Source organism: Ornithodoros turicata, chromosome 7, assembly GCF_037126465.1.
Source record: "Ornithodoros turicata isolate Travis chromosome 7, ASM3712646v1, whole genome shotgun sequence".
NCBI classification, from domain to species: domain Eukaryota; kingdom Metazoa; phylum Arthropoda; class Arachnida; order Ixodida; family Argasidae; genus Ornithodoros; species Ornithodoros turicata.
This window is the reverse complement of record NC_088207.1, coordinates 14,535,454-14,547,678: the sequence shown is the minus strand read 5'-3', so window position 1 is coordinate 14,547,678 and position 12,225 is coordinate 14,535,454. Positions and strand designations below refer to the sequence as shown.

The window sequence follows — 12,225 nt, the reverse complement described above, 5'->3', positions numbered from 1 at the left end:
TCCCATTTCACAAACATCTCCATCAATTGTGCAATTCACGTCGAGATTCCAGACAGGTGGTCACGAGCGTAAAGGTAATGGAGGGCTGTATTTCCTAATCATTTATTTCGACGCGAACAAAGGCGACGGAAAGAGCGATTGAATGACAGAGCGTGATCATCAAACAAAAAATGAAAAAATTAAAGAGAAATGGACAATACGATTATTATCATGGGTTCATTTACGCTTAGCGTTCGCTAAACATCCGCAAAATAATTGAAGGCAGTCGATCTTTGGCTACCCTTTTCAAGCAACAATAACGTGGGCGTCGTCGGTTAAACAATAAGCCGTGGCTCAACAAGGCGGAAGAAGTTGCCGCGCATGCAGCTCGTGGCGCGGGTCCCGTACCAACAAGAATTGCCAGATTGTCCCGCGGCTGTGTGACAGATAGTTTACAGCGAGGGAAAGAGGAAGAAGAAGAATTACGGGGACGGCCAGCCATTGAGTGGACCTTTGTTGGAGATAGTGCCATTGTTACGCCTCGTGCTTCGATGAATTGGGGAGCGATGGACAGCGGCGAGCACGGCGATGGGCAGGATGCGGCGCATACCTACCATCCCATCAGGACAGACGCTTACGTGGAGTTCATCGACGCAGGCACCGGTGAGTGTTTTCTTCTTTTCTCTCTCACTGCGGACGTGTCTGAGAGTGTCTCCAAGAAAGAGCAGAAGCAAACGCTATAAAGGGTACTTCATCGAATAGAAAAGCAAGTCACGTATGGGTGACGTACAGGGTTTAGAGGCTTTGGACTGCTGTAAGTGTCCACGTTGCATGAAAACACCGATAAGACTCGCCACCTTGGGGAGCACATCTATACAGAAATTTCGAGATACCCTTTAAACCGCAGTCGGGAACTATTGTAAAACCGAAATCAGACGCGTGAATGGCACGCAGCTTCATTTTTCGGTCTGCACATCCTCTTATTCCTTCCGACTAGTGGACAAACAACCGTGCGAACCACGTTGTCACTTCAAGAAGGTGACGTCAGATGTGAAAGTAGTAACGAGGGAAGCAGAGCGTAGAAGTCAACCTATTGTAACCTTGGCCACAGGGCAATTTCATTACATGCTCATGCATGCATTTTGACCATCATCATGTCAGATTATGGGTTTGTTGAGATGTGTTCGATAAGAGAGAAACTGATGACGCACCCCGAAAGTCGCTGGAGAGGCGTGTTAGCTTAGCTCAATTGGTAGAGCCCTGGACCGGTAATCCAGAAGATGTGGGTTCGATCCCTACAGCTGGCTAACCTTTTCAGTGACTTTCATCTTTCATCGATGTGTTCGATGTCGTGTTCGAAAAGTTGTATGAACGGACACGGCCTAGGAACGATTATTCGGACGCCGCGAGAAGCAATCACGATCGCCTCTTTTCTGCGCGTGACAACCTGGCCCCAGCCGACTCTTCGGTTCTTCGGGCCCTGCTCCAAGAAGACCCCCTGCTGTCGTGCCTAATAGCAATTCTGTCACAAACCTTGTTTGCATCCTTCGAACTCCACACTAGTTTGGCTGTCATTGGTTGCGTTAAGTAGGCGTCCCTCTTTCGGGGCACTCAAATCGGGAGTATGAGACACTCGGAGCGGCCACTAAACAGGGGAAATGAACTTTGGAGCGCTACACCGCTCGCTCGCTGATGCCGCTTCCTGTTGTCTGATCATGCATACAGTGCACAGACGGAGGACATGTGGGCCTAGTTAACATGTGGGCTTAGGCTGTGGGGTTAGTTAGTTAGGCTTAGTAACAGCGAACGAAATGGAAAAGATAAGAATTCGTAGCAGACACCATAGAAGCTGTTTACTGTGAGCGTGAAGATGTCCGCATTTAAGCACCGCACTGCCCGCGAATAACCGCCGATATCCGTTGGAAGTTGTACACTGATACAAAAGAATGATAACAGTTATAGAAATACTACAGTTTTCTGAAATCGGAGCATTGGGTAACATAGAAAGTCCGTATCTTGCTTCCGAGCCCGCACTTCGAAGGCCGTCCTGCCGGCGCTCAACAGGAAGTACGTCACGGAAAATCTCAAGCACCCGCGCGCTTGTCGTCTGCATCAACCCCCATTTCAAAACGGGTGCGCGGGGAAAGCGGCTCGGAGTCTCGCACTACCGGGTACGCGAGTGGTGCTTGTGTCGCGTTAAGTGAGTGGAGTCTGAAACACTCGCGCTCCGGGGCGCCTACTTAACACAACCATTGTCTCTAGCTCTCATCCACGCTGGCTTTAGAGGCGTACTGTGGAGTCTCGTGTGAAATGGAAAGGAAGCAGACAGCCACGTTACATAGCTCCCACCCACTTTTTTTTTCTCTTTTTTTTATGGGAGGCATTCTTCGAGAAGCTGCCCTGGATCCGCCCCTGCTGCAGCATGGTAGCGAGCATGGACGTTTGTTGGCGATGTAGCAGTCATGTGGCCAGAAAAATATTTCGGGAGGGATTCTATGGGTACTTAGCATGGGGGAGGAGGATTCAACCCTCGTTTCCTTCTCCCGAATGCGCTACCGAAGGTACGATTTCGGGGGCTTTGAACTCCCTATACCACCCTGGCTACGCACAGCGGTGTAGTGTACGTGCTGTGCGTCGTACCCCTGCAAAGTGAATAGCAAACCTGTAGAAACTCCGTGACTTGAAAACCCGAGACGAGGTAGGGACGATAACAGACAAACACAAACACGGTCTCAAACTCAGCTCAACTCAACTCAAACTCAAACTCTGCTCAAACTGTGGAAGCTGCTGTTACAAGCTGTTACAAGCTTTCTGAAAGCTTGTAACTTGGACGCTTCAGATACGTAAATGTTCTGTTCTAGATTGAGCATTTTTTCAGCAATCGACCTCCAAATATTGCTGCGCAAAGCAAGTTGACGGACGGACTCCAGAGCCGTTTATAGGGAGAGTTTGGCCATTAGGAGGAGCCTAACTTAAAGCGCGTCATGCGACGTCACGGCTGAACGACTTCCCTCGTCGTGGTCTATTGTTGTGCCGTCGTCAGCTGGTCGCCGACGCCATATTGATGGTGATGGTTGTTTACAATCCACGGAGAGAAGACACGTCCGAACTTCTTGTTTCGAAAGCCTTTCGTCCTTGAACTCTTTGAGTTCGCCAACAAAGCCCCCCCTTATCACTAGGGCGAGTGGGTCATAAGCCGGTTATTCCTGTAGATTACATTCAGCGCGACCACGAAGCTGTGGACCAGCTGGAGGACAGCATCAATATGGCGCGGACTAGACGGCTGATAAGCGGATTCCGCTCGGATTCAGGCTTTTTGGGCGGCGCAACGATGACTCTGACGTCAAAATAGGCTCCACCCATGAGGCGGCAAAAGATCAAAGAATGGCCAAACTCTCACTATAAATGGCTCTGACGGACTCTGGCCAGAAGCGCCATCTATTGAGAACGCAAGAAACTAACGATACATGAGACGCGATAGCGCGTTTCTCGCGAGTTCGGTAAGCATTTCATTGCGAAGCGTGCGAAGGTGCACGTTTTGTGCATTCCGGAACACAAGAATGCAAACCACACATTCGTTTAAATCACTTGGACGCGAGGTTTTGCAGACACCAGCGATACAGCGAGCAGATGACACAGAGCCCTCCCCCCCTCCGCCCCTGGGCGGAGAGAGAGAAAAGCCAATGGCGCAGGTCACCTCGCAAGGACGGAACTGGGGCACTACTGCCGTTAACACTTTCAACCGGTCTTTTATAAACATTTTTAGTTATCGCCACCTTTCAGTTTCTAAAAGTGTACAAAATGGATTAGTGCCAAAAGTATGAAGAACTGAGAGGTGATGACTTGTTTGCGTTCTAAATGATGATACTGAAACATTGTGGTTATATTTCACTTTACAGTGCCTTTAACGTAATTTATGTTAATGTTAATTGCCGACGATTGTGTCATTTTTCGGGAAGTAACATGCGACAATGACGTTAGCATGCTACAGCGCGATCTAACAAAAATTACGGATTGGTGTAACAAGTGGAAGATGGATTTAAATGTTAACAAATGCAAGTTGCTGCGCGTATCTCGTACACATACTCCTGTTCCATCTTATTGCTTGTACAACACCGCCCTTGATCATGTTTCGTCATATAAGTATCTTGGTGTCCACATTACTTCCTCTCTTACCTGGTCGCTCCATATCAATTCCGTTATGAACAACGCTGACCGTACTTTAGGCTACTTACGACGGAATTTTTCCGCAGCTCCCCGTCTACTAAAACTGTTACTTTATAAAACACTAGTTCGGCCTAAACTAGAATACGCTGCGTCCATATGGGATCCCTCTTCTAGTTCTTTGATCAATTCAATCGAGCTCATACAAAATAATGCCGCACGTTTCATTACCCACAACTATTGCCGTGCTGCTAGTGTCACCCTTAGGCAGCGTTCACACGGGGCAACTTTTTCCAGCAACTATGAGCAACTTTGGAGTTGCTGTCAGCCGGCAACCTCCAGCAACTCGAGTTGCTCAGAGTTGCTGCGAATCGCACGCCGACCGAAAACTTGAGAAGTTGCTCGTGCACCGGCCAATCAGCGAGGGGAGCATTGACACGTGACTCCCGATGGCGTTGTGGATTTCCTTCGTGGATTCATGGGTTCAAATCCTGCAGGTGCAGCTGAGAAATAACTTTTCTTTTTTTACGAACTTCACGGAAACATATCAGTTGCCATTTTTGGAAGGTAATAATGATCTATTGGGGCAATAAAACTGACTGAAATTTGATAAACAGCAGCTAAAGAAAAGATTCCGCCCGTTCGATTCGAACCCACATTCTCCGGTCACCATAAGGTTGCTCGTGGGCGGAGCTACCGAGTTGCTGCGTGTGAACGCGGACTCGAAATTGCTCGAAAGACGTTGGTTTGAGTTGCTTCGAGTTGCTGGGAAAAGTTGCCCCGTGTGAACGCCGGCTTATGAAAGAGTCATTATCACTTCCGTCACTAGCCTCTCGGCGTAAACTTGCTCGTCTATCATTATTTCACAAAGTGTACCATCATATTCCTGCGCTACGCGCTCAGTTGTTACCGCCTCCTTCCTATGTTTCATCTCGCTTCAACAAAAAGTTGGCATTGCTCCCTGCCCAAACATCTGCCTGTTCTCATTCTTTCATTCCCCGTACATCGGAAGAGTGGAACCGAATTCCAGGTAACATCACTGACATATATGACCATTCAAAGTTCAATGCCGCACTAATTACTTTACTGAAGTTTTCTAATTGATCGTGATATACTATTGTCCTATTTGCTACTATAGGCTATTTTTTCCGACGGGATAGCTCCTGAATATCCCTGTCAATTATCATTAATCTGACTAAATTAGACACGCTCTTCACATTGGTGGGGTAAAAAAGTGACCTTTACTAGGCAAATTTCCGACTTAAGCTCGCAAAAATTTACATAATTAAACTTACGTTACACAACATTCACATGAGGGGGTGGCAAAAACCCAGTAAGAACAAATGCCATTGACCGCATGATTCTAGGTGGCGTAGTTTTTTTATTCAATGACACGTTTTCTGCGACACCCTGTACTGCATAACAATGTTACATTTTGTTATTTATGTGGCTTATTGTGACTTATGTGATTTAGTTTAGTGTTATTTATCTAATTGCTTGGTATTTTGTATTTTGTGTACTGTTGCGTTTATACTGACCTGTATTTATTACCATTGTATATTGTGTTTGTGTGTAATAACCCACTCCCCTCTGTAGTGCCTTCGGGCCTTGAGGAGTAAATAAATAAATAAATAAAATGTCGTGCTCGTTTAACAGCACACGTACCCGGTACATTTCAATAAAATACGATCAACCCTCGATTTACGAATTCCCTCGTTTTATGTGAACAGTGCCGTCTGGGACAAGACACATTCCTTTCCTTATTCGAAACCACAGGAAACTCTTCTGGATAATCCACGATCGACTGAACACCGTAGCAGTGTTGTACCCGCTACCCGAAAAAGGTAGCGCAATACCGATACGCGCTACCTGAGCAAAAAGTAACGAAATCCCGATATCGTTACACGTACCTACTATAGATCCTACAATCTACGGAACGATCCCCTATCGGCGATGTCGCGCACGAAGGAACTATACCAATACCCTCCCCGAGGGGAGGCCGCGCTGGACTGCTCTCCCTAGCAGACGACGCTGAGAATGCGATGGTATACTCTCTCCAGACAGGTGGCGCTGCGTGGCCTTACCTCGGAGAATGTAATGGTATAGTTCCTTCGTGCGCAACATCGCCGATAGGGGACCGCTCGGCCACGGGCTGGAGATTTTAGACAACCGTGTCCCCAACAGTACATTCTGCACAGTATTCGTAAAATCGACAGTGAATTGTGTAGAGCTGGGCTTGTTTGGTACGTCATAACCGATTGAAAACAGCACAATGTTGACGAGGACAAGCGTCTGTGTCGTGTCCCTCCTTCCTCGTCTGCGCTGCGCTGTTTTGAATCACTCTTAGCATCGACTGTTCAATAACATAACCCCTTACGTCATCACGGCGCAAGAGGAACGAAGTCTACCTATATTACTTCGTGTGGGTTAACAAGGAGGAGGAGGAGTGTCGTTTTGGGAGGAACCCGAGAGGTCTGCCTGCCTGATTAGGCGGCATGTTTCTCGGGAAGGGAAAGGCGGTGGAGAGGAAAGGGTGAAGTGGAAGACCGAGCGGAATCCGCTCGGGGGGAGGATAGCTGCGTCCATGGGCCGACTTCAGGGGAACTGTGCCGGCATACGCCTATTACACATCTGAGGGAAACCCAGGAAAAACCCCAGACGGCACAGCCGGCCCGCGGATTCGAACCGCGGACCTCCCAGTCTCCAAGCGCACGCGTTACCGCTGCGCCACCGGAGCTGGTGTGTGGGTTAACAAGCTGTTGCCGATTTCGGCATTCGAGACACACGAACGCATCCTTGTGACAAATTATGCCAACATGTTATGCCACGATCTAAATTTGTATTTTCCGTTCCTTTCCTGTACAACGAAAACGTTACTTACATTGTGCATTACGTGCCTGTAGCAGGAAGAGAACTGTCGAACGACGCATCTTCCCCAAGCTCTGGTTCAGCAGCCCCGGAGGCTGCAAACCCGGTTTTGTCGGGCAACAAGCCTGGTCGAATTCCTCGCCCACCGAACGCATTTATGATCTTCGCCCAGGAGTTCAGGCGTCCAACAGCCATAAGGCACCCTGAGGAAAACAACAAGAAGATCAGTACGCGGTTGGGACACATGTGGCGGGCCATGAGTGACATTGAAAAGGAAGGCTACCATCGCAAGGCCAAGATGGCTGTAGTGGAACACAAGAGAAAATATCCGAGTAAGTGCCGCCCTTAAAATTGCTCACATAACCATAGGGTGCGTTTTTTTTTTTTTTTATTCTACCCGGGTAACCCCCGAGTTACGCACCACTTAACCCGAGTGAGATGTCACGTGACCTGTGGGTAGGTACCCCCGTTTAGAAATTTTCGCCCATTACGAGTTACGCCCGTCTCAGCGAACATGGCTGCAGAGAACAGAGAACAAGGCTGAAATTTTCGGCGAAATCCGGCCGGTATCGAGGCGGGTTAGAAAAAAATTACGGCAGAAGTCGCTGCTCTTAATTGTGGTTGAAATGCAATAGCATTTACGTGCTCATCGCGGGCATGTTCTGTTGACAGGTTTTTCCTCCCTCTCTGCAATGGACTCATAAATGGTCTGTGTCGGCCAATCCTCGTTGTTTACGTCATAAATGGTATCGCGTTACAACGCCAGTTTCCATGCAGCAATTTCTGCCGTAATTTTGTAATGTGGACATTAAACGCCATTTTGTAGAAGGTACTTTTATTGAACTGTAGCGCGTTGCTGGCATCGCCTGAAGATCGCAGCATCGTAACGCCGCTCATTGCCCGAGCATGGACGCCAGGCGACAAGATGGCGGTTTTGCGAAACGCACCCGCTTGAGGGTAGTTACAACAATGGCGGGTTTGTGCCACCCCTGCGCTTGTGCTGGAGAAGTTCCTCCCCCGACAACTCATTCTGCTCGCGTCTTATGCGTCAGATATGAGCGCGATGAAACACGTGATATTCGAGTAGCGTCCAATGGTAGCATCCATTATGTGGTGACGTATCCCGCCTAACCAAAACCCGGTAGGGTTTGCTCATTAATGTTGCCGCATTAAAACGACGCGCGGTGTCTCGACGCCGCTAGAAGTGGGAAGCGGCTTTCTCCAAAGAGAGCTGGCTGAGCGATCACGTGATTGCTGCGGCCTTCGTCTGGTTTGGCCGTGGGCTCCTATAGACCGTTTACAGCAGCCAGTTGCTTCGGGCGCTAATAGATGGCGCCACAGAAGCCACGCCATTGCTTGCCTTCTGCGAGTGCCTGTGTGCCTTTGCCTATGTGAGTGTTTCCGACCTTTTTTGCCGCTGTGCTACAGTTCTGTGCAAAATCTGGAAAAGCAGAGGGAAGACTTGTTCCATGATTGAGTGTACAAACTGTGACAGAGATCTGATCGTGTGGGACGAAGCTGTTTGTTAAATTCACGAGCCGTCGCTATACAAAGACTGCCGGCGTTCGAGGCCTTTTGCAATGAATGGTTTCCACAAAGAGAGAAAAACAAGCTGATTCGACAACAGTAGGTATCGAATCTTTAGAGGAAGGTTTTCAAACCGGGAGAGTCAGCGAGGGTAAGTAATGCAGCCCTCAAAGTGGCGCAGCATTTCTGTGTGAGCCCCAAACTCCGCTGCAGGCGTTGGCTGCTGCTTGCGAGAATAAACTTTCCCCATAGTAGCAGGGGTCACGTTCCTTGCAGTTGAACGGTTCCGTGTACATGCCTTGTCAGTGCACGAAGCACTCGTGAGCCCCTTGTTTGTCGCCTCTACAACCTTGATGAGCGGTGTACAAATATGACTGCACCTGCTACTCAAACCCGTTTTACATGTGCACGTTGCCGCCAAAGTGGGCCCGAAGCGAGTCTCTATACTACACGTTCTTCTCATCTACCTCTTCGGCCTTTAAAATTCATACACCACCGTTGCACTAGCACAGTACTACATCGATATGGCCGCTGTGAAACAGCTTCGTTCCCTTTGCAAATTCTCTGTAGTTCAGCGTAGGCTTTCCGTCTCCCTCTAGCTCGTTGATCATGTATACATCTGAAATCAACAATAAAAGTATGCTACTTCATAACGACAACGTAACAGCCCATACATGCATATCTTTCTCAGGTAGTTGTACCGCAACTCTTGCGATAAAAAGTAAGAAATCACGATTTTACGATATTACATTATGAACGTACCCACAACGTAACGTATGCGCAACAAAAGAAGTGGAAAAAAAAACGCCGAAATATGTAGTAACTCGAGCATAGTGTGGCCGATCATCTGGGTCGCACGAGGACAGAAATATCACTCTAAATCAAGCAAATGCACTCACCTGACCGCTGAAGCTTCGGCCAAGCCTCGTGTCATCCTTCCATCCGGAATTCATTGCAAAAAATTTAAAATCGGAGAAAGGGTCTCTGGGTTGCACCGGCCGTACTACGTGCGTCGTACCAACAGGCAGCCAGAAGGCAAGCAGTGGCGCGCAAGATCACGTGCGCTAAGATGGCGGCGCCCAGATAACTCTGCTGTAAACGGTCTATACGCTTGTATATATATAGTATATAGGAGGTTATGGTCTGGTCTACAGCATACCGAACGCTCCAAGGACACTTTTTTTTCACTCGTAGTGTCGGCAAGAGCGACAGGATTGCGCAATGAGAAACTCAATAGAGAAGTCGACAAGTACCGGGTATTGAGGGGCGACAGGATACCGAGTTAAGCACGGGCAAACCCTCATGCGGCTCTGCTGCGAGAGGGCGTCAGTGCGGTTTGGTGAGACCGTAATAGTCAACCAAAAAAATACGTGGCACGTTGAGTATCAACTACAAGTTCTTTCTTGTTTCTTTCAAATGCGTATTTATGTGTATTTACAAAGGTGTACGCCGACATTCCTGCGTTCAGGCAACACTGCGAACGCGCCCATACGATGGCGTCCTTTTTTTTTTTTTTTTCTGGCTGCATGCGGGAACACCTTGGTTGGCGTCGACGGCGGAGTTCGTCGCGTTTTCGTGTGCAAAAATCGCTGAATGCGGGTCAGGCTTTAGGTGTACGCCTTTGCTCGACCAATTAACCAAGAGTTGCCAACAAATATCCACAACTGTCTCATTTTCTGCTAGTCAGAACGATTTCATTGGGAAAGGTGGTTGGCTGAGTGCGCGTTACACAGCGGAGTTCCGTTCTAACCTGTCAGCACCGCACTGTGAACACAACTTCATCCTGTGTAGCGGTTCGCCTGCTTGGTTTCAGAATGTCTAGAATGGTCAAGATTCAGGGCTCTTATTGGTATCGCAGATTACGTCTACAACCCCCGGGAGGCTCGGCAGCGTCGAGCTGAGGAGCGGAAGGCAAAGCTCATGGCCAACCAGCTCAGGAAGTGTGTGGGAGGATGCACGGCCAACTCAACCGAGATGACACTCGACACCTCCACGACGCGGATGGCTCCCGTATCCACATCGATGGACGCTTCGGTAATGGAAGCCGTATTTCCTACGGACGTTAGTAGGGGTGGCGGGGGCAGGGCCGGCGTATATTTTTCGCCTCCGGGGGACAAGTGGTAAATTTGCGCCAAAGGGGAGGACAACCTTTTTTTCCTTTTCTTCCACTAGAATGTTCCGTGAACCTGACACGAAACGCGTGCTGTATCGCAATTTGTGATAGTGAGGATACAGTCCTGTATGGCATCCTGGGGATAGGTGAAAAAAAAAATCCCTATCCCGTCCCGGGATCCACATTTAGAAATTCCGAAATCCCGGGATTGTAAAAACGGCTCGGGGTTCTTAACCCTAGTTCGGGTGATATTGGGACGGATGACGTCGCGAAACGCCTTCCTGGCGAAGGAGGGAGAGGAAGAATTTTACAAACCTTATGATATCACAGACCTCTTATAACTAAACCAAGGTGGCGAATGAGAACATCTCAACAACGGAGCCACCACGACAGATGTGGTAACCCTAACGTATTACGAACGGTACCCCCACAAGCTCCGTACATCATTCTCACATGTAGCAGTAGATGGTTTGCACGGCACAATATACCTTCCTTACGAAATAGGAAGTAATCCAAGCAACACGATGATAGCAGTTAAGACGAACACGCCTCACACAGGGAGCCCAGAGAAAACCACGACGTGGATTGGATGCCTTGGACTAAGCAGAAATGCCACGGCGGAAACGCGTTCGCTGTAGAGTCACTAAATAAGCTACGCTTCAGAGTATCGACACTGAGCTCCAAGAGCGAGCATGCGCCATCTTGTTTCCGCGCCACGCTTCCCACGCGCCAGAGCCGTTTATAGAGAGAGTTTGGCCATTAGGAGGAGCCTAACTTGAACCGCGTCACGGCTGAACGACCTCCCTCGCCGCGCTCAATTGTTGTCCAGTCGTCAACCGGTCGCCGACGCCATGTTGATGCAAAGCGTTGGTCAAGGGGAAGCGATGCAAGGGGGAAGACACGTGCGTACCGCGTCCTTCGAGACCCCTTCGTCCTTGAATCCTTTCAGTTTGGTAACAAAGCCCCCATTTCACAGGCGCCTGTGGGCCATAAGCCGGTGACTCTGGTAGATTACATTGAGCGCGACAAAAGTACATGCCGACCAGCCGGTGAACTGCATCAAGATGGCGCCTACCTGCTGGCTGATAAGCGGATTTCGCTTGGATTCAGGCTTTTTGGGGGTGCAACACCGACTCTGACGTCAAAACAGGCTCCGCCCGTGGCGGCAAAAGATCAAAAGATGGCCAAACTCTCTCTATATACGGCTCTGCCACGCGCACGCGCACGATGCCATCTATCGTGCGAAGGTGAAATGTTCCTTTCGTTTACAAGCAGCAGTTGACGGCCTTGAGTTCACCTTGACATCTTCGGGACGCTCTGGTGGACAATACATGGATTATCGCAACAACAACGATACACACTTCTCTATCCCACAGCGAGCATTATGTTAGTCACCTTTGATCCTCAACTGCGGATGGTACCGATGTGGTACAGAAACAAAATGGCGCTCCTGCTCTCCATTGGACCTCAGTGTCGATACTCTGAAGCGAAGCTTATTTAGTGACTCTAGTTCGTTGTATCTATCTTGGCGGCTCCAGCAGACTCATACACTGTAAACTTTTTTACACCTTTAA

At 48.9% G+C, this 12,225-nt stretch overlaps 1 protein-coding gene across 1 annotated transcript in view; it reads left to right on the top strand.

The window, feature by feature from the left end:
• Positions 1-310: 310 nt before the first annotated feature.
• Positions 311-12,225, top strand: part of LOC135399568 (uncharacterized) — a 29,046-nt gene continuing 17,131 nt past the window's right edge. Inside the window, exons 1-3 of the mRNA XM_064631301.1 lie at positions 311-642; positions 7,050-7,343; positions 10,397-10,572. Coding sequence (XP_064487371.1) covers positions 531-642; positions 7,050-7,343; positions 10,397-10,572 — 582 coding nt within the window. The 5' untranslated portion in view covers positions 311-530. The remainder of the gene's footprint in view (positions 643-7,049; positions 7,344-10,396; positions 10,573-12,225) is intronic.